Raw genomic sequence first — 23259 nt, forward strand, 5'->3', positions numbered from 1 at the left:
GTGTGTGTGAGCGTGTGTGTGAGCGTGTGTGTGAGCGTGTGTGTGAGCGTGTGTGTATGTGAGCGTGTGTGTGTGTGTGAGCGTGTGTGTGTGTGAGCGTGTGTGTGTGTGTGTGAGTGAGTGTGTGTGTGTGTGTGAGCTTCTTGAGGGCAGGGACTAGCTTTGCCTTTCTTTCTTTCTATCCTTAGATTTTAGCACAGCTCCCGGCGCATAGTAGGTGCTTAATACATGAGCCTTGTTAGATGTTTTCAGAAAATGTTTCTCAGGTAGTTTAGACTCAGATCTTGGATTGAACCCACCATCATTATGATAATACTTCTTTCATAGTTTATGAAGGACTTTCCTTATAAACCCTGTGGAGTAGGCATTGCAAAACTTTTCCCTCTCATTATCACCTTATTTGGTGAATTGGTATGTTATTATCTATTTAGGTTACGTATAGAATATGTGGGCCAGACATGTAAAACTTTAAAATGTTTTTAATCCATGAGAAGATACTCTTCTGTCATTGCTTTCCATTGCCCCCTCCCTTCTTTATTCCTCCAATAATATGTTGTGGAAATTTTAATGGGAACGTGGGAATCTATGTAATATATGTTTGAATACTTTCAATTTCTTTATGGCTCTTCAGCAATCAATTTCCAACCTAAATCTCTAAAATCTTAGGCTTGTATATAATCTATCCTGAACCCTGTGAGCAAGCAGAATGTTAAGCTCCTATTTCCTAATCTCTCTAGGAATAAGTGGATACTATTGCTACTGTTCTTTCAACTCCTAGTCCTTTGAGGCCTACTTAGGAGGGCAGGAACATTTCTGCTGAATTTCTAGATTAAAAAAGTAATCTTCCTCAAGCAAAAAGCCCCCAAGTCTCTCTTCCTTCTCTTGTGAAAATGGCCGTTCCCTTTGAGACAGAAATACATCTATCTTGTGTTTTAGAGTTGTACACTAATGTTCATACTGAGTGGCTACAGCATTCTAGAATTATGCTACCCTGATACAGTAGATAGTTTGATAAAGAAATCTTTCTACTTTTTCATCTTTAGAAATTGTTTTGGGGGAGTAAACAGTTTGGTAGCAATAGATGAACACCTTCTTTCAAATATCTCAAATATTTTATTCTAAAAAATTTCTTAATAACCCTAAATTGTAGTTTTTTTTAGGGAGAAATCTCTTTTGGGGGAAAAAAATCTATATTTCTCTTCCTCCTCCTGCTCGTGTACTAGGATGTAAGTACTTTCTTAGGAGAGTTTGTAGTCTGTGACTACACAGATATGGGCACGGGTGCAAAGATACTTTAGTTGGTATGGTATTTTGCCTGGAGAAATGGGGCCTGTTTCTTTGTAAAATGAAAGTCAAGTTTGTTATATATTTCTTGAATGAAGTCCTGTAGCTGTTGCTTGAAATAAGTGATTTCTTGTCTGGATGGTAGAATGGTATAGGTGTATCGGGAGTCACAGGATTTCAGTATGAAAGTTGACTCTGCCCCTTTCAATACCTGTGCAGCTCTTGGGCAAGCCTTTTTAATCTCTGAGCCTCAGTTTCCTCATCTGTAAAATGAAGAAGTTAGATTAAAGGACATCTAGTCCCTTTCAGCTCTAAATTTTTGCTCTTAAGATTCTGGTGGGCAGTACTTGATAGCGTTCTCACTTCCTCTTCCAGTATGTACAATAGAATCATTCAGAAACCTATTATGTTTTTAGTTATGAGGTGGTTATATTAACTGTGCTGTTAATTGTGAGTAAAGAGACCTGCTTTTTTTGAGGGCATGGGATCATTCAGTTCCTAAGTCAGACTGCCTAAAGAAAGAAGTAATTGGAGCTGTTTGATTAATAGGATTGGGTTGGATTTGGATGCAGCGGCCTTAATATCCAGATGGTCCTGAAGATGTGTTGAAGGACAGTTCTCTAACCTGTTCAATTAACAATATTTACTTTGCCAGTTACAGGAGAGATACAAAGAATTAATAGTAGGTGACATTTTAGTAGTACTTTAATATTTAAAAAGATAAATTTTGTGGAAATGTTGAAGTAGAGGCATTTATTCTTTCCTTCCAGGAAAAGGTAGTATCAGGCATTTTAGGAGAGGCTTCTCAAAAGAGGTGTGAGCTGGATAGGAGTGAGATAGGTTGAGAAAAGGGGTTTGAGGAACAAATAGGGAAGAGGATTATAGCAAATGACTGGAGATGGGAGGCTTAAGGTCTAATTTTTTTGTTTGTGCAAAGGTCCGAAGTAGTGGATTCCATCATGCCCTCAAACCAATTTGATCTAATTCCAGTTTCTCAGAGTTCCAACGGCTCATTTGTAGTATCTTGAGTATTCATTTGAAGTGTTGGACTGGTGGAGAATGTTGCAATGCTCTAGAGAGAGGAATGTGGGTGGTGAAGTATTTTGTTAACCCTAAGTCTCTCTTAGGAGACATTAAGTAGCTGCTTCTGTCCTTCCTCTCAGGTTTTCATGTGGGTCTGCTGTAGGGAGTTGTGAGTGCTTTAAAACAGTCAGCTGAGAAATTGTCCCAAAATTATGGTAATGGTTGGTACATGATCTGCATCAGATTATGTTTCTTTTTTTTTCTAAGTAATTAATATTTTCCATTTATTGCAGACCATGTTTCAAGACATTGAGTTTTTTTTTTTCCCCTTTTGGAGGGCAATTGGGGTTAAGTAACTTGCCCAAGGTTACACGGCTAGGTTTTGTGTGTGTGTGTGTGTGTGTGTGTGTGTGTGTGTGTGTGTGTGTGTGTTAAGTGTCTGAGGCCACATCTGAACCCAGGTCCTCTTGGCTCCGGGGCCAGCGCTTTACTTACTGCACCACCTGGCCACCCCCAAGTTGGTTTTTTTTTTAAAAGAGGAAGCTTTGAATAATTTGTTTCACTTGTAACTTTTGGTTAAAAGCAACTCCAAGCTCTTCTTGCCACAGAACCAACCCTATGAATCATCCTCAAAACTGAATTTGGACAATAAAAAATGTAAAAAAAGAAGGTTGTTTTGGAATAAGTAGACCACTTTCCCTAGGTCTTTAGTCTGCATTTTAGCTGACAGTGCAAACATTGGGATGAGTAAAATGTGTGTCTGCTGTCAGAGTGGAAACTGGTTTGGCTTCTGCAACATGAATGATTTAACAGTTGGAATAAGATTCATATTTGAATTTTAAACAACTATGATAGTTCTGAGAGTTAAACTAAGAGAAATGTCAATCTTTTACAAAAGTGTGCCAATTCCCTGTCAGATATTTGAAACTGAGATGCTTTTATGTAGCACTTCATTTTCCTATCATTACTTTTGGAATGAAGATTTCTGGTTCTTATTGGGCTGTCAGGGTATTTCTTAGAGACTCTGGAGAAAAAAAACAATGGTAAGAGCTATGAATTTGGGGTCAGAGTACCTGGGTTGAAATCCTGGCTCTCCCAAATGACTGATCTGTGTGACCTTTGGCAAGTCATTTGAACTTCTTTGGGGCTCAGTTTTCTTTTCTGTAAAGCAGAGACCTTGAGTGGATGATTTACAAAGGCCCTTCTTTTGTTCTTCATAAGCTGTTTCCCTAAGGAATGAGAGGGTGAGATTAGGAATTGGGAAGGGGGGGGACTTAGTAAATATTTATTGAGTACTCAGGTAGGTATCCCAGTGGAGGTAAACAGTGATTTTTTTTCACCCATATTAATAAAATCTTATCTATAGTTATTTATGTGTAAATACTGTAGCAGTGGTAACATGGATGTTTATTCACCTGAATTCTTGAATTCTCTGTCAGTTGTTGAGTTTTCTGGTGGTAAAACAGGCCTGTGCTTTTGTTGGGTACTTGTAGGGATTTTCCTTCATCTCAGATCTAAACAGTGATATAGGTGAGAAAGGAAGAAGAGGCACGATTGCTGCATGTGATCAAAGTTGCTGTGTTGCATGTTGTGAGGCAGCTGGGGTAAGCCTCATGAAGGTCCAGGGTCAACTCGTACAGAACATGGTCTTTGGAAAGGCCGTTTTGTTCTGCCCTCCCTGTATTTTATTTTGTTCTAAAGGTTGTTGGTACCCATGGAATCAAATACATGTACTCTCCTGTTTTTTTTTTTTAATAAATTTTTAAATTGATTTTTTGGTTTATTTTTATGTGTCCATTTTCACTATCTCCCCTCACCCACTCCCAGAGAACTGTCCCTCATGATGAATAACAGAAAAGGAAGAAATGGAAGGAAAAGTTCTCTAAAACCTATCCAACAAATATAAAGTCTGACACTATGCAGTATTAGATACTTCTGGTCCCCAACTGCTGAAGTGGGGGAGGTGTCTGCTTATTTCTCCTCTTTGTGGCAGAGGTTGTTTATTATAGCTTTGCAACATTGAGATTCAGTTGTTTTGTTGCTGTTATTCTTTTCATTTACATTGTAGTCATTATACATATTGTTTTCTTGGTTTTGTATAAGACTTCCCATGTTTCTCTGTGTTAGTCATGTTAATTGTTTCTTACACACAGTAATAATGTACTACAGTTAATTTAGCCATTTTAGTTATTGGGTGGCTAACTTGTTTCAGAATTCTTAGCTGCCACAAAAGGTTTTATAAATATTTTGGTGTATATGAGATCTTTGTTTTTGTCATCATGTTTGCTTTTTTTTTTTTTTAATTTTCTCTATCTTCCTGAGTGCTTTCAGCTAATTTTGTCTGTAGTGTGTAAGGCACATACTACTTAGTCAGGATATATCAGTAATTTAGTTGGTCTTTTCAGGTTATGCCTTATATTTGAGAGTTAATCTTAAGTGTTCACTGTTGACTATTTAGTTGGTGACTTTGCAGACAAAATTAGCTTCTTGGCATCTAATTTTCCTAGGACCACCTGATGATAAAATGATGTTGCTTTGATTTTTCTTTTTCAGAGGACATTGTCAGAGGAAGCCAGTGATTACAGAATATAAGTGGATTTCTGTACTTTATCTTGTTAATTTATTTGAAAAATTCTTACTTTTTTCCTTTTCTGAAAAAAAGAATATAAGCAGATGGATAATTACAATAATTTGTATTTGATTAATTCTTCAAAGTTTTAAAAGCACTTTGACATGAGTTATCACTTTTTGCTTTAAAGAACTGGTTTGTGACCTGTAAGTAGGGTATTATCTTCCAAGGTCATGTCTAAGGTGGGAGAATAGGGACTCAGACTAGGATATGCTCACTCCCATACTTTTGCTGGCATATTCTTATAAAATGTGGGATGGCATTGGGAAGAAGGAGGGATGACTTAGCTCTGTTTCCTTTTTCTTGACCAGGTTCAGAGATTGAGTAGACAGGCTTTTTCAAGTTTCTGAGGGGTAAGTGAAAGATGGCCCTATAATTTACTTTATGCCTTTTGTTTTCTTTCCCTTAGATACCTAATAAAACTTTTTAACCCCAACTGTGTCTCCTTGTGATAGTCTAGCTGCCTCATTTAGAGTTACTTGGTTAGTATTAGACTGGTGATTGTGGGAATTAGATGGTGAAAAATGCCCTTTGGAGGAGTTAACTTTGAGATTCAGTTGAGGAAAACTATAGTTACTGCTACTTAGACTTTCTAGCTCTTGCATTTAGAGGAAAGGGTTACATGACAACAAACAGGTTAGTCACAGCATTTGAATGCCATTATTTAGATAACCATTGTTGGATAATTCTTCTCTTTATGCAAAGTCTAGTTCTAAGAAAGACATATAAACATTTAAGAGCTCAGTGGTATTTACAATATTCCTTTCTGTGGGGAAATTGGTAAGTGATCTCAAACTAAGTGTATACCTAATAGTTTTTTATCTGAAAGTGGTGTAACTCTGAAAACAACCAAGGAATACTTGTTTTCTGCTGGATTTCTTTGAGTCTTGGTAGCTGCTTTGCCTATGGCAAACAAAATAGAGCAGCATTCCTGTCTCCCTAACTCTCTGGCTAGAATATAAGTTCAGGGACTCTGGGGTGGCAGGGTAATAGCAGGAACCTGGGAAACATCTATTCATCCATAATTTCTTTAGATATTGAGCATTGTACCAATTAAGTGGATAATGAGCATATACTGGGAGTGTTGCCTTTCTGTCCTTTCCGTCATCTCCACCCTCTGTCCCTGGTCCTTTTTCAGAGAGCAAATGAGCTATTAGTAAAAACTTCATCTTAGAAATAAATCTGTTTTCTTCTGCAGGATTTCATTCCAGAATCCCTATGGCTTTCTCTACAGGACTTTGGGGGTCCCTTCTAAACCCTGTCAGCAGAGCACTAAGCCAGCGCTATTTCAGGTAATTCTTTTTTTCTTTCTGCCTGGCCACTCCTTTGCAAGCATGGGAGATTTATTCATGTGGAATATTGTATATATTGTCAGATTTCTTTTTTTTTACAATATAGTGATCAGTTGGGGGTGGCTAGGTGGCGCAGTGAATAGAGCACTGTCCCTGGAGTCAGGAGGACCTGAGTTCAAATCCGGCCTCAGACACTTAACATTTTCTAGTTGTGTGACCTTGGGCAAATCACCTAACCCCAATTGTCCTCTAAAAAGCAAAAAAAAAAAAAATATATATATATATATATAGTGATCAGTTTTGCTGAATTTTTTCCTCTTCCCTTTTTAAAAAATAATTATGTAGGGGATAGGAGAAGGATACAGGGAAAATTTATGCAATGTAAAATTAAAGATATCAGTAAAGTGTCTTTTTAAAAACTAAGAAAAATATTCTATTGATACCTGTTGCCTTTACATCATAATCATTTCCTGTCACCTCTGCAGATTGAACCCTTCCTGGTGACATAAGAAAACAATTAAGCAAAAATATTTGCTGTGGAAACTTATCTGATTTTATACACTATGCTGTGTTAGTATTCCTCCACCTCTGCCATGAGTGAACAATTTTGTTTTAGTACTTCTTCTCCTGGACCTTCATTTTTCCCCTCATTACTCAGTTTAATTTCCTTTTAGAGATCTTCTGTTGTCATTGTGTATATTGTTCTCTTGATTCTGCTTATTTAGTTCTGTATCTCTTTATACTGATCTTCCTCTTTCTCTGAATACCTTTCATTTTTTTGTTTACTGTACAATAATATTCCATTACATTTATATACCAAAGTTTTTCAGCCATTCCCAACCAATGGACAGACACATACACAAATAACCTTTGTTTCTATCTTTGACTTCATTGAGGTATGTATGTAGTAGGACCGCAATCTAATAGAGTTCCTCTCTCCCCCAACAGCATGGGTTAGGCTAATTTTTCCGAAGACTTGTTTAACCCAGGGGACCAAGGCTCAAGCTGTATCTCCCTGACCAATCAAAAGTCCTAGGGAGAGTTTTGTTGCCTCTCAGGGAAAAATTAGCTTAACCAGTTTTCCTGGGGAAAGAGGGAGAGGAGGGAACCCCTGGTAGAGAGTGGTTCTGTCTCAGGGAAGATGCCCGGTAGAGAATTTGCCAGGTCAAAGGGTATGGAAAGTTTAATCACTTCTGCAGAATTCGAAATTGAAATGCAGAATGGTTGGGCCACTTCAACCCCAGTAATGCTCTCTCTTCCCTTCCTAGAATCTCTCCATCATTGACTTCCCATTTTTTGTAATCTTTGGTTGACTACTTTAAAAAAAATGGTGCTTTGTTATTTTTCCATCACTATTATTTCTTAATAAATTTGCTCCTGTCATAGATGCCCTTCCTTATAATAGATATACAAATAGGGTAAAGCTGACATATCAATTGTCTGACAGTTCTCTGCAGCATTCTGTACCCATTGTCTTTTTCTGATCCCTCAACTTTTAGTAATTTTCCTCTGAAACTGCCTTGTGCATATTTGTACATATTAATTTTCTATCTGTGCTGTATTTATTTTTATATGTCCTTTTCTCCTCCATTAGGCTATAAACTCATTGTGATTAGGGATTGTTTTCATTCTTTGTATCTTTAGCCCTAGAGCAGTGCCTGGCACATAGTAAGTGTTGTATATGTATTTGTTGATTGATTTGATTATTACCTTTCTATTGAGAAGAGGAGAATAGTTTTATCAGCATTCTGGAATCAGGATTGGTCCTTATACTAATCTGAATTCTAATGTCTTCTGTGTTGTTCTTCTTTACATCATTGTGGTCATTGTATATGTTATTCTCTTGGTTCTATTTTCCTTGCTCTATAAATACTTAGTTCGTATGAGTCTTCCCAAGTTCCCCTGAATTGTTCATAGTTGTCATCTTTTAATGACCATTTCTTAATAGTGCTGCATAGTAATATTCCATTACATTTATAAACCACAATTTGTTCAGCCATTCCCCAGTGAGTGGGCACTTATTCATCTGTCAGATTGATCTTCCTTAAGTTCAGGTTTGACCACGTCACTTTCGTATTTAAAAAACTTCAGTAGCTTCCTTTTTCCTCCAGGATGACAAAGAAATTTTTTGCCTTTTGAAGCTCTTCATACTCTAGTCCCTTCCTACCTTTGCAGGCTTCTTACGCCCACTGCATCTGGGGCCATCTCCAGTTGTCCTGATCTGTATCTCACCACTGGACCCAGATAGCTCCAAAAGAGAAAGTGAGGCTCGTGACTTTACACAGCTCTCCCTCACTTAAATCTAATTCATGTGCAAGTCATGGCATCACCTACCTGATATCATGGTCCTCTGTTTCTTGCACATGACACATCTCAGTTTGGAAATTTTTACTGTCTGTCTTCTGTGTCCGGAACTATTTTCCTTCTCATTTCTACGTGGAGGCTTCCCTGGCTTCCTTCAAGTTTCAGCCAAAGTATTGTCTTCTGCGAGAAGCCATTCTCAGTCCTCTTTAATCCTACTGCCTTCCCTCTAAAGTGATCATTTTCAATAAAAAAAATTGCTTGCATGCTGCCTTCCCCCATCAGATTGTGAGCTCTCTGAGAGCAGGGTCTTTTGCTTTACTTTGCTTAGCCCAGTGTCTGGCACAGAGTAGGTGCTTAATTAATGTTTTTCACTGACCAGCCTACTTTGTTATAATGAAAAAAAAAATGCTTTTTTGAATATTTTGATATAAATGTGGGACTTTTCTCTCTGTCTTTGATCTCTTTGAGGTATTTGCTATCTAGTAGTAGGGTCTCTGGGTAAAATGGTATGAACATCTTAAGTCACTTTTTAAAAAGTCTTTATTTTTAAAGTATATTTTATTTATTTTATTAAATGTTTCCCAATTATGTGTAAAAGATTTTTTAATAACATTAAAAATTTTTGAGTTCCAAGTTGTCTCTCTTCTCCTTCTACCCCTTGCTGTTGTTGCAGTTGCTTGTCCTTCTTGAAGAGGACCATAACATCAGGGAGGTGATACAATGACATACAAATTAATGGGATTTAAATGAGGGAGGGTTGTGCAAAGTCACCAGCTTCACTCTCTCCTTGGAACCCAAACAGTGACCAAGTAGGGCTCAGCCTAGGACCTCTTGTTGTCCAATCAATGAGAACCAGAGTGATTTGGCTGTAAGGCAAATAAAAAATTAAAAAAAGTCTCAGGGATCCAAATTTACATTTCTTTGGCAGAGCATCTGTAGGTAAGGATTTGATGTCTTATGTGGACCAAGGTAATGGAAAGAAAGAAACATAGAAAGAAAGAGAGAAAGGAGAAGAAAGCTGTGTTGCCCAACTAGCTGGTTCCAGTTGGATCCCTAGTGGGGCACCTCCTATTTTCTACTCAGAGATATTGTTGTCCTTTATTCTTTTTGCTTTTTTTTGGAGGTAATTTGGGGTTAAGTGACTTGCCCAAGGTCATATGGCTAGTTTTTTTGTGTGTGTTAAGTGTCTGAGGCGGGATTTGAACTCAGGTCCTCCTGACTCCAGGGCCAGTGCTCTATTCACTGCACCACCTAGCCTCCCCGTTTGTCTTTCGTTCTTGAAGAGGACCATGACATCAGGGAGAAAATACCACGATGTGCAAGGAAATTGTATTACAGTGAGGGAGGGTTGTGCAAAGTCACCAGCCTCACTCTCCAGAGCTATCTGGGTTCAGTGGTGAGATACAGATCAGGGTGACTGGAGATGGCTTTCTTCCTACCCTAACCATTCCTTACATTTCAATTATACATGAGGTCATGCCAAACATTTCTGTATTTGCTATGTTGCAAAAGAAAGCACAAACAAAATAAAACAATAAAAAGTTTTTAAAAAGTATGCTTCATTCTTCATGTAGAGTTCATCTGTTTTTTTTCACTGGAGGTAGATAGCATTTTTTTTTAAAGTAATTGGGATTAAGTAACTTGCTCAAGGTTACACGGCCAGTTATTTCTGGGTGTGATACTAAGTATCTGAGCCTGGATTTGATCCCCAGGTCATCCCGACACTGGAGCTGGTGCTCTTACTTGCTGAGCCACCTGGCCGCCTCTAGATACCATTTTTTTATCATAAGTCCTTTGCAATTGTCTTGAGTCATTGTCTTGATCTGAGGAACTGGGGGGAGGGGAGATTGTGGTCTCAGGGCCACATGTGTCCCTCTAGGTCCTCAAATTTGGCCCTTTGACTGAATTCAAACTTCACAGAACATATCCCCTCAATAAAAGGACTGGTTTTGTAAAACTTGGACTCAGTTAAAAAGCCACACCCAAGGACCTAGAAGGCCTTATATGGCCTTGAGGCCACAGGTTCCTCACCCCTGCCCTAAGCCTTTCCCAGTTGATCATCTTTACAATATTGCTGTTACTGTGTGTGATGTTTTCCTAGTTTTGCTCACTTCACTTTGCATAAGTTCATATAAGCCTTCCCAGGTTTTTCTGAAAGCATCTTGCTTGTCATTTCTTCGTGGCACAGTAGTATTCTGTCACTATCATATACCATAGCTTGTTCAGCCATTCTCCAATTAATGGGCATCCTCTCAATTTCCAATTTTTTGTTACCACAAAGAAAGCTGCAATAAATATTTTTGTACAAATAGATCCTTTTTCCTTTTCTTTGAATCTCTCTGGGATATAGACTTAGTAGTAGTTGTTGTAAAGCCAAGCACAAGCAGCTTTCCAGAGGACTGCTGCTGTGAACAGCTTTTAAGGTTCTGATTACAAAGTTTAGTGAACTCTCTATTTATTCAGTAACAAACTAAACAAAACACTCACAGAAATTAAAATACAGCATTCAGAATGTTTATGGCACAACAACTTACCACTAAAATGGCCACATAGTTTTCACCAAAGTGTTCACATAGTTTTAAGCAAAAGATAACATTCATTTACTAAGTCCATAATTCAGTCACCCTTAAGGAGGCAAGCCACCTTAATTGACACAAAAGTACAAAGGTCAAAGTCTTCCACCCCTGGGTCACATTGTCTTAATCTCTTCAATCAAAAAGCCTTCTTTCTTCTTGATTGGAGATTAGTTTCCAGTTATCCTTAATTAATAAGTCTTTAACTCAGTCATCTAAATGAAAAGGTCAAAGTTCTCCACCCTTAGTAAATCATGATCTTCTCAGTTTGCATTAAAAACCCAAGGAGAGTTCTTTTCATCTTGACTTGAGGCAGGCTCTCAGCTTCCATGGTTCCTTTTCCATGGTCTCAGCTTTTGCCTGAATCTCTCTCAGTTCTTTGTCCAGCTTCTTGTGCAGTTCTTGTTCCATATTGAAGCTTACAGTGTGTAATGGCAAGCACAGAAGTAGTTCACATCTTGTTTCAGCTATTGAATTAACACTTTGTTTCAGTTCAAGTTTCTTTTGAGCCTTGTATCAAGTCTGTTAAGAAACAGAATGTGTGAACCCCACAATTTGTAAACCCTAGAACTCATGAACAGTGTCTGGTTGACCTCAAACTCCTTCACAGTTTCTGTTCTTGGGAAGACAAAGCTTAACAAAGACACAATAATATTTATTCACATTGCTGGTGTCCTCATCAATTCACTTTATTCCTGTGAAATCAACTCAGACCCACCAACAAGGTCTGAGAACTCAACACAGATCATCACTATAGTTCCAGGACTTCTGAAAGCATCAGTAAGATCTTCCTCCAGGATTTCTCTAAACATAAAACAAAAAAATCCTCTCTCAGGGCCTCTGAACAAGCCGAAAGGTCCCAGGGCTCCTGTAACAACAGCACCGGCCTTTATCAGCAGATGAATCTGACAAAGTAACATCAAAACAGACAAAGTACCAGCACCACAGTCATGCTTCCTCCCAGTTCTCCTCTCTTCTCATTTCTCAGAAGTTCTCAATTCAGTTCTCAGGAGAAGTTCTTGCACCACAAGTTCTGTTCTCTATTCTGTTAATTTGTAGCAGTTCTCAGAAGTTCTCAGGATCCTAGCAGTTATCTCTCTCTCTCAGCAATTCTCATTTCCGGCAGTTCTCTCTCTCTCCAGCAGTAGCTGTTCTGCCTCCATGATGCTTGCTCCCAGAAATTCTGAAGTTCTCTAACTTGGACTTTTCCTTATATATGGTATTAGCTCCTCCCTGTTCCTGTTCCACTCCCTTCCTGTTATAACAGGAAGTTTCATCCCCTGTGGGATTCGCAAGTTCTGGGTCTTAATACTTAAAGCAGTCATGAACTTGGAACTAAGTGCTAAGTACTTGTTTGCTTGCCAATACAAGGGGATCTTCAAATTCCATTACTATTACAGTGGTATTTCTGGATCAAAGGCATTCACAGTTTTATAGCCCTTTGGGCATAGTTCAAAATTGTTTTCCAGAGTGGTTGTACTAGTTTACGACTCCACCAACAAAGCATTAGTGCCTCAATTTTTCCATATCTCTTCCAGCATCTGTCATTTTTCTTTTCTGTCATTTTATTCAATTTGATAGATGTGAGGGGGGTATCTCAAAGTTTTTTTAAATTTGTATTTCTCTAATTGGTAGTGATTTAGAGCATTTTTTTTCATGACTATTAATAGCTTTGATTTCTTCTGAAAACTGCATGTTCATATCCTTTGACCATTTATCAACTGGGGAATGGCTCTTATTTTTATATTTGGTTCAGTTCAATATACATTTGAAAAGTGAGGCCTTTATCAGAGAAACTTCATGTAAATTTTTTTTCCTGTTACCTCTTTTCCTTCTAATTTTGAGTGTATTAGTTTTGTTTGTGCAAGCGCTTTTTAATTTCATGTAATCAAAATGATCTATTTTACTTCCTGTAATCTCCTCTGTCCCTTGTTTGGTCATAAACTCTTCCCTTATCCATTGATCTGACAGGTAAGTTTCCCTAATTTACTTATGATATCACCCTTTATATTTAAATCAGTTATCCATTTTGACCTTATCTTGGTTGGTCTATGTATGCCACATTTCTATCAAACTGCTTCCAGATTTCCCAGCAATTTTTGTGAAATGGTGAATTCTTTTTTTCTTTTGGAGGGCAGTTGGGGTTAAGTGACTTGCCCAAGGTCACATGGCTAGTTTTTGTTTTAAGTATCTGAGGCTGGATTTGAACTCAGGTTCTCCTGACTCCAGGGTCGGTGCTCTATTCACTGTACCACCTAGCTGCCCCCGAAATGGTGAATTCTTACCCCTGAAGTTTGATCTTTGGGTTGATCAAACACTAGATTACTATGGCCACTTACTACTCAATATTGTGTACCTAGTGTATTCCCCTGATCCATCATTCTTATTTCTTAGCCAGTACCAGATTGTTTTGATGATTATTTTGTAATAAGTTTGAAATCTGGAACTTAGACTGCTTCCCTTTTCATCATTGATATTAGCAATTTGGTTTTCTTCTTTTAAAAAAAAATCAAATTAAGCAGTGGTTTATTTATTTTATGGTTTGTTTTTTCCATAAGACCACCTCTCAGTTTTATTTATTAGTGCAGTGCTTTTTAAATTTTCAATTTTTATTAATCTCCATTGATTTCCAGGATTTCCATTTTGTGTTTAATTGGAATGTTTAATCTATTTTTCTAGGCTTTTTTTTCAGTTGCATGCCCAATTCACTGATCTGTTTTTTCCCTTAGTGATGTGTGCATTTAGAGATACAAATTTTCCCCTACTTTGGCTGTGTCACATATATTTTGGAATGTTGTCTTGTTGTCATTCTCTCATTGTTTCTATGATTAGTGACATACTCATACTTGAGGATTATTTAATTTCCAATTTTTTTTTTTTGCTTTTTGGAGGGCAGTTGGGGTTAAGTAACTTGCCCAAGGTCACATGGCTGGGGGTTTTTTTTGTGTGTGTGTGTTAAGTATTTGAGGCCGGATCCGAACTCAGGTCCTCTTGACTCCGGGGCCAGCACTCTACTCACTGCACCACCTAGCTGCCCCTCCAATTGTTTTTTAATCTGTGCTTCCATGGCTCTTTATTAATGTAATTTTTGTTGCATTATTGTCTGAAAATGTTGTATTTAATATTTCTGCTTTTCGATATTTATTTGTGAGGCTTTTATGCCCTCATGCATGATTAGTTTTGGTGTAAGTTCTATATCCCACTGAGAAAAAGATGTATTCCTTTCTGTTGTCATTCAGTTTTCTCCAGAGGTTTAGCATATCTAATTTTTCTAAAATTCTATTCGTTTCCTTAACTTTCTCATTTTTTTAAATTAGATTTATCTAGTTCAGAGAGGGACAAGTTGAGGTTCCCCATTAGTATGGTTGTACTGTTTATTTCCTCCTGTAATTCATTTAACTTTTCTTTTAAAAATGTGGATGCTATGCCATTTGGCACATGTGTATTTAGTATTGATATTACTTCTTTGTCTCTGATTCCTTTTAGCAAGATGTAGTTTCCTTGTTTATCCCTTTTAATTAAATCTACTTTTTGCTTTTTGGGGCAGCTTGGTGGCACGGTAAATGTAATTCTGGGCAGACTCATCTTCCTCAGTTCATATTTGGCCTCAGGTACTAACTAGCTATGTGACCCTGAGTAAGTCTTTTAACCTTGTTTCAGTTTCCTCATCTATAAAATGAGCTAGAGAAGGAAATGGCAAACCACTTACGTATCTTTGCTAAGAAAAGCCCAAATGGGGTCATAAAGACATGAATGAATGAAAAATAATTGAACATTTTTGCTTTTGCTTTGTCTGACACCATGAATGCTACCACTTCATTTTTTTTAAACTTTAGCGAAAACATAATAGCCTCCTATTTTACTTTTGTGTGTGTCTCTCAGTTTCAAGTGTGTTTCTTGTTAACAACATATAGTTGGATTCTGGTTCTTAATCCATTCTGTTTACTTTTGTTTTATAGGTGAGCTTATCCCATTCACATTCACAGTTATGATTACTAGTACTGCATTGCCCTCCATCCTTTTTTCTTTAGTTTATCCTTTCTCTCTGTCTTCATCCTGTCCCTATTCTAAACTCTGTTTTGTGTCTGATCACTGCCTCCTTTTTTCTGCCCTCCCTGTTGTCATCACCTTGAACCCCCCCCCCCCTTTCCCATTTCTCTTATCCTCTTACCCTCCTATGTCCTTGTTGGGTAAGATAGGTATCTATTACCAGTTCAGTAATTATATATATTTCATCTTTGAACCAGTTTAGGCATGAGGAAGATTCAAGTATTGCCCTCCATACTACCACCCCCTTCTTATTTTATTCATTCTTCTTCTCTCTTATCCCTTTTACTAGGGCATCCCTCTTTCTCACCTATTGTTTTTTTTATATATCATCCCAACATAATTGACTCATTCCCACACCCTTTTTCTATGTTGAATCCTTCTAACTGCCTTAATAATGATAAGTTCTTGGGAGACTCATGTATCATCTTCATATATAGAAAGGTGTATAGTTTAACCTTATGGAATACCTTGTGATTTCTCTTTCATGTTTACTTTTTTATGTTTCTCTTGAATCTTGTATTTGAAAATCAGATTTTCTATTTCTTTGCATCAGGGATGCTTAGAAATCCTCTATTAATTATCCATTTTTTCCCCTTAAAGGATTATATTCAGTTTTTCTGGGTAGGTTATTCTTGACTTTAATCCCTGCTCTTTTGCCTTCTGGAATATCATATTCCAATTCTTCATCTTTCCCAATGTGGTAGCTGCTAAATCTTGTGTAATTCTGACTGTTACTTCACAATATTTGAATGGTTTCTTATTGTTTTAAATATTTTCTCTTTGACCTGGGAGCTCTGGAATTTGGCTGTAGTATTCCTGAAAGTTTTCGTTTTGGAATCTCTTTAAAGTCGTGATTGGTGGGTTCTTTCAATTTCTAGTTTGTCCTCTGGTTTTAGGATATTGGGGCCATTTTTCTTGATAATTTCTTGAATCATGATGTCTAGACTCTGATCATGGCTTTTAGGTAATCCAGTAATTCTTAAATGAACTCTCCTAGATCTCTTTTCTAACTGTTTTATTTTCCTGCAATAAGATATTTCTCATTTCCTTCTATTTTTTTCATTCTTTTGATTTTATTTTATTTTTATTTATTTATTTTTTAAGCAATTGGGGTTAAGTAACTTGCTCAAGGTTACATGGCTAGGTGTTTCTGGGTGGGTGCTAAGTGTCTGAGCCCAGATTCGATCCCAGGTCATCCCGACTCTGGGGCTGGTGCTCTTACTAACTGTGCCACCTGGCCACCCCTTGTTTTATTTCTTGATGTCTCATGGAGTCATTAGCTTCTACCTACCCAAGTCTGAGTTTTATGGAATTGGTTTCTTCAGTGAGTTTTTGTACCTCTTTTTCTATTTGGCCAATTCTGTTTTTTAAGGTGTTATTTTCTTCATTATTTTTTGTGCTTCTTTTATCAAACTTTTAATTGTCTTTTCATTATTTTCTTCCTTTGCTTTTTTTTTTTGCTTAATTTTTTCTCTTCTACTCTTATTTGAGTTTGAAAATAATTTTTTAGCTCTTCCAGGAATTCTTGTTGGACTTGTATCCAATTGACATTTCTCTTTGACTTTGCTTGTAACTGTACTGACTTCATAGTCTTTTTTTAAGTTTGTGTCTTGATTTTTCCTGTCACCATGATATCTGTTTATGATCAGGATCTTTTTGTTGTTGTGTTCTCATTTTTCCACCCTATTTCTTGATTTGTAACCTTATCTTAAAGTTGGGCTCTTAGTGGCAGGGTGGGGGCTGGGGCTCTGTCTCAAGGTTCAGACTTTTTTTTTTTTTTAAAGCAATCGGGGTTAAGTAACTTGCTCAAGGTTACACGTCCAGTTATTTCTGGGTGTGGTGCTGAGTATCTGAGCCCGGATTTGATCCAGGTCATCCCGACACTGGAGCCGGTGCTCTTATTTGCTGAGCCACCTGGCTGCCCCTAAACAATTGGGGTTAAGTAACTTGCTCAAGGTTACACGGCCAGGTGTTTCTGGGTGGGTGCTAAATGTCTGAGCCCGGGATTCGATCTCTAGGTCTATCTCAACACTGGAGCCGGTGCTCTTACTTGCTGTGCTACCTGGCTGCCCCAAGGTTCAGACTTTTTCACTGCTGTTTTCAGGGGTTTTGGAAGTTTTTGTGCTTCCATCGTGGGCTGATCTGGGGAGAGGTATGATCACTGCTTTCTTGGTTTGCACTTTGGTCTTTAATCAGTAAAGGCCCTTGATCGCTTGGCATTTCAATCAGTACTGTTCTTTAGGGTCCCTGATCCCTTGGGCTAGAAGTGACACTGCCCCTCGGGACTTCCATTCCCTCTCCTCTCCACCCTTGAACTATGAATGAAAATGCTTCTCTCTACCCTTGAACTGTGATGCAGAAGTTGGTATTGTGACAAAGGAAAAAAACCCTGAGAGACAGTAATTCTGGGTAATCGATAATCTACTAATTAATTAGGCGAGCTAATAACCAGCCCCTGGTAGAAACAGTGAATGCCTTAAATACATTTGTAAAAAGGGAATGCCCCTGATAAGTGAAAATCAACCCCGATTGGTGGACATTTAATGAGGAGATGGGCTAGAAGTCTTCAGCTCCTCCTGCTGAGAATGTGGCTTGGTCATAAGACTCAGCTGCTTCCAGCAATCTGGACAGGGGAATCCATCTCCATCCAGACCACTCTGGTTGGTTTTCTCTTTCATGAGCTGGGTTACTCAGAACTCTAACGGAGGCTGTACTAGGACAGGGGCTATTCTCTTTGGGACAAGAACTCACCCAGACTGTGTTCTTAACAGAAGTAAGGTCTCCCTGTTGGGTGGGGTCTGGCCCAAAATCAAAGAGTCTATTCTCTGAGAGTTAGAGGGTAATCTCAATCAGCCATGTTCTTTAAAGACTGACCTTCCACTGGAGCTGATCCTCAACTGAGGAAATAAAGTAGAAAAAGCCCGGATCCCAAATTAATAATTTCTTATAATAGTAAAATAATTTCTCTCATCCCCCACTTTGATTCTTTTGAAGGATACAGTCTCCTCAATGAATGAAATTTTAGGTTGAAATTTAATTTTGAATTTCTCTTTTTAATTTGAATTTCTCTTAATAGCAATGTTGACTATTTTTTTATATGCTTGTTGAGAGTGTTTAAAAAATTTTTTAATTTTAAATTATATTATATATATCATAATATATATAATATAATATATATTAAATTATATTAAAATTTTATTAATATCTTGTTCTTAAAAAGCATGTATTTCCCATTGTACCCCTCTATCCTTTCACTACCAGAGAGGCATCCTTTATAAAAATAAGAAAAAAATTAATAAAACTAATCATATCAAAAAATTCTACTTCTCTAAGTAGTTTTCCACATTCAGGATCTTCCACCCCTTTATAAGAAGTAAGGGAAGTGTCTTCTCATATCTTTTCTTTGTGGTAAAAGCAGTATTTAGTTTCAGTTGGTTGTTCTTTCTGTTTTCATTGTGCATGTTGTTTTCTTGGCTCAGCTTAAGTCCCTTTGTAACAGTTGTATGTCTTTCCATGCTTCTTTGTATTTATCATATTTCTGTTCCTATAGTATAGTATACATTCATGAACCACACTTTGTTTAGCCTTTCCCCAATCATTCTTATTTTTATAAAAATGTTCAATTTTTAATTTATTAATTTGTTTCCTTTTAGTTTACAGGATTCAATTCCACAATTCCTTGAATTTCACATTTTGTACCCCTCCTTCCCCTCCCTCCGCATGGCGTCTTATAATCAAGTATAGGATCTGTAAATACTTTCACATTATACAATGGTCAGGTTATAAGGATGGATTATACCAGCTGGAATGAAAAATGGTAAAGAGGACATAAAATCAAATAAGAGAACGAAAAAGATCAGGTATTTTGCTTCCACCTGGATATAAATTTAGTTCTTTCTAGTTCTTTCTCTGGATGCACGTTTTTCTCTCCATCATGCGTCTTTTGGGATTGACTTATATCCCTGCATTGTTGAGAAGAGTCCAGTCTATCAAAGTTGGTCATCACACATACGTTGTGTCTGTAATTGTGTACAAATTCCTCCTGGTTCTACTCTTCTCACTCAGCATCAGTTCTTTTAAGCCTCTCCAGGTAAATATGAAGACCGCCTGCTCCCCGTTTCTTATAGCGCAATAATATTCCATAACATGCATATACCACAACTTGTTCAGCCATTCCCCAATTGATGGACACCCCCCTTAATTTCCAATTCTTTGCCACAACAAAAAGAGCTGCTATAAACATTTTTGTACATATGGGTCTTTCTCCCATTTCTATGATCTCTTTGGGATATAACCCTAGGAGTGGTATTGCTGGATCAAAGGGTATGAAAGTATTTATAGCCCTTTGGGCATAGTTCCAGATTGCTTTCCAGAAAGGCTGGATCAGTTCACAACTCCACCAACAATGCATTAGTGTTCCCGTTTGCCCACATCCTCTCCAGCATTTGTCATTTTCCTGTTTTGTCATCTTAGCCAATCTAACTGGTGAGATGTGGTACCTCAGAGTTGTTTTGATTTGCATTTCTCTAATCAATAGTGAATTAGAGAATTTCTTCATGTGCTTATAGATAGCTTTAATTTCTTTCTCTGAAAACTGCCTGTTCATATCCTTTGACCATTTATCAATTGGGGAATGACTTGTATTCTTATAAATTTGACTGAGTTCTCTGTATATTTTAGAGATGAGTCCTTTGTCAGAGACATAGGTTGTAAAGATTCTTTCCCAATTTCCCACCTCCCTCCTAATCTTGGTTACATTCGCTTTATTTGTACAGAAACTTTTCAATTTCATGTAGTCAAAATTATCCATTTTACATTTTATAATGATCTTTAATTCCTGTTTCGTCATAAAGTCATTCCCTCTCCACAAGTCTGATAGGTAAACAATTCCTTGTTTTAGCAGACTGCTTACAGTATCAACCTTTATACCTAGATCATGAACCCATTTAGACTTGATTTTGGTATATGGTGTTAGATAATGGTCTATGTCCAGTTTCTGCCATACTATATTCCAGTTTTCCCAGCAGTTTTTGTCAAATAGTGAGTTCTTATCCCAAAAACCAGGGTCTGGGGGTTTATCAAACAATACATTACTGTAGTCGTTGACTTCTGAATCTCGTGTGCCTAATCTATTCCATTGATCCACTCCTCTATTCCTAATCCAGTACCAAGTAGTTTTGATGACTGCTGCTTTATAGTACAGATTGAAATCTGGTAAAGCTAGTCCACCTTCCCTAGAATTTTTTTCATTAATTCCCTTGATATTCTGGACCGTTTATTCTTCCAGATGAATTTTGTTACTATTTTTTTCTAACTCTATAAAGTAGTTTTTTGGTAAATTAATTGGTATGGCACTAAATATATAATTTAATTTAGGTAAAATTGTCATTTTTATTATATTAGCTCGACCCAGCCATGAGCAATTGATATTTTTCCAATTAGTTAGATCTGACTTTATTTGTGTGAAAAGTGTTTTGTAGTTATGATCATACAGGTCCTGGGTTTGTTTTGGCAGGTAGATTCCCAAATATTTTATAATGTCTACGGTAACTTTAAATGGGATTTCTTTTTCTACTTCTTGCTGTTGAGTTTCATTGGAAATATATAGGAATGCCGAGGATTTATGTGGGTTTATTTTATATCCTGCAACTTTGCCAAATTTATTTATTGTCTCAAGCAGTTTTGATTCTCTAGGATTCTCTAAGTATATCATCATATCATCTGCGAAGAGTGATAGCTTGGTCTCTTCTTTGCCTAACTTGATTCCTTTGATTTCTTTTTCTTCTCTAATTGCTACTGCTAACATTTCTAGTACCAGATTGAATAAGAGGGGTGATAGTGGACACCCTTGTTTCACCCCTGATCTTATGGGAAATGCTTCCAGCTTCTCCCCATTGCATATAATACTTGCTGATGGCTTTAAATAGATGCTACCTATTATTTTAAGGAAGGCTCCATTTATTCCTATACTTTCTAATGTTTTTAATAGGAATGGATGTTGTATTTTGTCATAAAGCAATAGATTTTAGCAATTTGGTTGTGAGGTTTTTCAGGGTACTAATATGACTTGACCCATAATTTTCCTTTTTCTAGTTCTTTAAAATTTTATCTCAGGAAAGGAAGACTTTGAAATTGGACTGGGATGAAGATAACTTTACCATAGACAAATCTGGTTCCTTTTAAAACGAATTTAAAGGTATTGCCCAGTTCCTTAGCTGGAGAGCATTTTCTCACCTCTGATAAGTTGGGACTTTGAACATTGAACAGAGGATTTTAGACTGTTGGACTAAAGTGACTTTGGTATTGACATGTAAGAGAAACAGAATGGCCTGGTGGGTAGAGAATAGGCATCAGAGTCAGGAAGACTTGGGTTCAAATTCTGCCTCTGACACATCTTGGCAAGTCACCCTCTCAGTGCCCCAGCCAGAGAAGGTACAAATCTTCCTTGGTTCTATACCAGCACAGAAAGTTTTCTCTACCAGTAAAATCAGAGACCAGTATGTCTCCCACCCTTAGACCAAGCAAATAGAGGCACAGTGGATAGGATTTTGACCACGGAGTCAGGAAGACCTAGGTTCAAATCCTACCTTTGACATTTTTTAGCTGTGTGACTAAGAGTTTGGTGGCAGAACTTTTTACCCAGGGAAATCCCTATACTGTGAGCATGAACAAACAGGTTCTAGTATATACCTTCCTGTCACAAACTGAATCTTTTTTTTAGTCTTCAAGGGGAAAATCAGGGTTGAACTATGACCCAGGGAATTTATCACTAATATGTGGTCTTCATCTTAGGACCTTCCAGATCAGTTAATAATGAGTAAGATTGTCAGGCTTCCAAGAGTTGCCTCTTGAAAGATAGTGTCTAATTTTTGATTGTTTTCTCCTCCTCTTTCCAGCACCACGGAGGCCCTTGGAGCAATACAAAAGATGACAAGAGTACGTGTGGTAGACAATAGTGCCCTAGGGAACACTGCATACCACCGCCCCCCTCGATGCATCCATGTCTACAATAAGACTGGAGTGGGCAAGGTGGGAGACCGAATCCTGCTGGCCATCAAGGGGCAGAAGAAGAAGGCCATCATTGTGGGGCACCGAATGCCTGGGCCCCGAATGACACCAAGGTTTGATTCAAACAATGTAGTCCTCATTGAGGACAATGGGAACCCAGTGGGTACCCGCATCAAGGTCCCAATTCCAACGAGTCTCCGGCGCTTGGAAGGCGAGTATTCCAAACTGCTTGCCATTGCCCAGTCCTTCGTATGAAAGGCCAGGGACTCTGACTGCAAGAGGTGTTCTTGGAGGGAGACAATTCACAGAGCAGTCCCCAACTAAGAATAGAACTTGGGCAAAAGGAAAGATTTTCCCATTCTTCCTTCTTCCCCCAGGAGGGAGGGAGAACCAAATTCTGTGAAGTAATAAAAATATTTTGCGTATGTTCTCTTTGACATTTTTTAGTTACTCTGGACAAGAAACTTAACCACTATATAATGAAATCCTTGGGACTTCCTAGGATGCTGTCATGAAGCAAATGACACGTCTTAGTTTTGTATCTTGCTAATTCAGGAAGTCTGTCCCAGGGGTATCCTTGAGCTTGAACTTGATTCAGGGAACCTCTAGGTGTTTTGAAGAACAGTGTCCTCTTCCTTCCTTCCTTTCTTTATACTTTGGGCCTTTGGGAGCCATTTTGTTTGAGCAGGGGTGAGGAAGAGCAGGCCAATGGGCTCTTGTTGCTCCTTTGCAGAGGTGCAGTGTCACCCTTGTAGGGGCTGCTGATCCGCGGCTCCATTTATTGCTCTTTGAACTGCTTTAAAGAGGTCAGTGGAAAAGTGGAAGAGATGATGTATCCGAGAGTAGAGGAGAGGCCAGCTGGGTTGCTCTCAGCCTGTTTCCTGAAGCACACCCCTGTGTGTGCTCTAGTCCCCTGAATTTGAGTTCCAGTTAGCCTCTGGCTTTGAGGGTGGTGGTTCTAGGCCCACGGGCAGCTGTATCCTGCTGAGGGGGGGCTGCACCATCTGTAGCCATCACCTTAATTCTTGGAGTTGGCACTTGTAACTTCCTCTTCTTCTTTATGTCAGCTGGAAGCATTTTTCAGTCTCTCACACTC

At 38.0% G+C, this 23259-nt stretch overlaps 1 protein-coding gene across 6 annotated transcripts in view; it reads left to right on the forward strand.

Annotated features, from left to right (window-relative positions):
* The window catches only part of MRPL14 (mitochondrial ribosomal protein L14), a 37215-nt gene extending 14627 nt beyond the window's left edge, over nt 1-22588 (forward strand). For 3 of the 6 annotated variants that reach the window (XM_069065875.1, XM_069065873.1, XM_069065874.1), the window contains exons 2-4: nt 5248-5289; nt 6135-6228; nt 22052-22588. In XM_069065875.1, coding sequence (XP_068921976.1) covers nt 6155-6228; nt 22052-22418 — 441 coding nt within the window. In that variant the 5' untranslated portion in view covers nt 5248-5289; nt 6135-6154 and the 3' untranslated portion in view covers nt 22419-22588. The remainder of the gene's footprint in view (nt 1-5247; nt 5290-6134; nt 6229-22051) is intronic. The other 3 variants (XM_069065878.1, XM_069065876.1, XM_069065877.1) reach the window with 1 other exon arrangement.
* Nucleotides 22589-23259: the final 671 nt, after the last annotated feature.

This window comes from Petaurus breviceps, unplaced genomic scaffold (genome assembly GCF_028583685.1).
Source record: "Petaurus breviceps papuanus isolate PSGF00001 unplaced genomic scaffold, PetGlider_PUasm1.0 90701, whole genome shotgun sequence".
In the NCBI taxonomy this organism is placed as follows: Eukaryota; Metazoa; Chordata; class Mammalia; order Diprotodontia; family Petauridae; genus Petaurus; species Petaurus breviceps.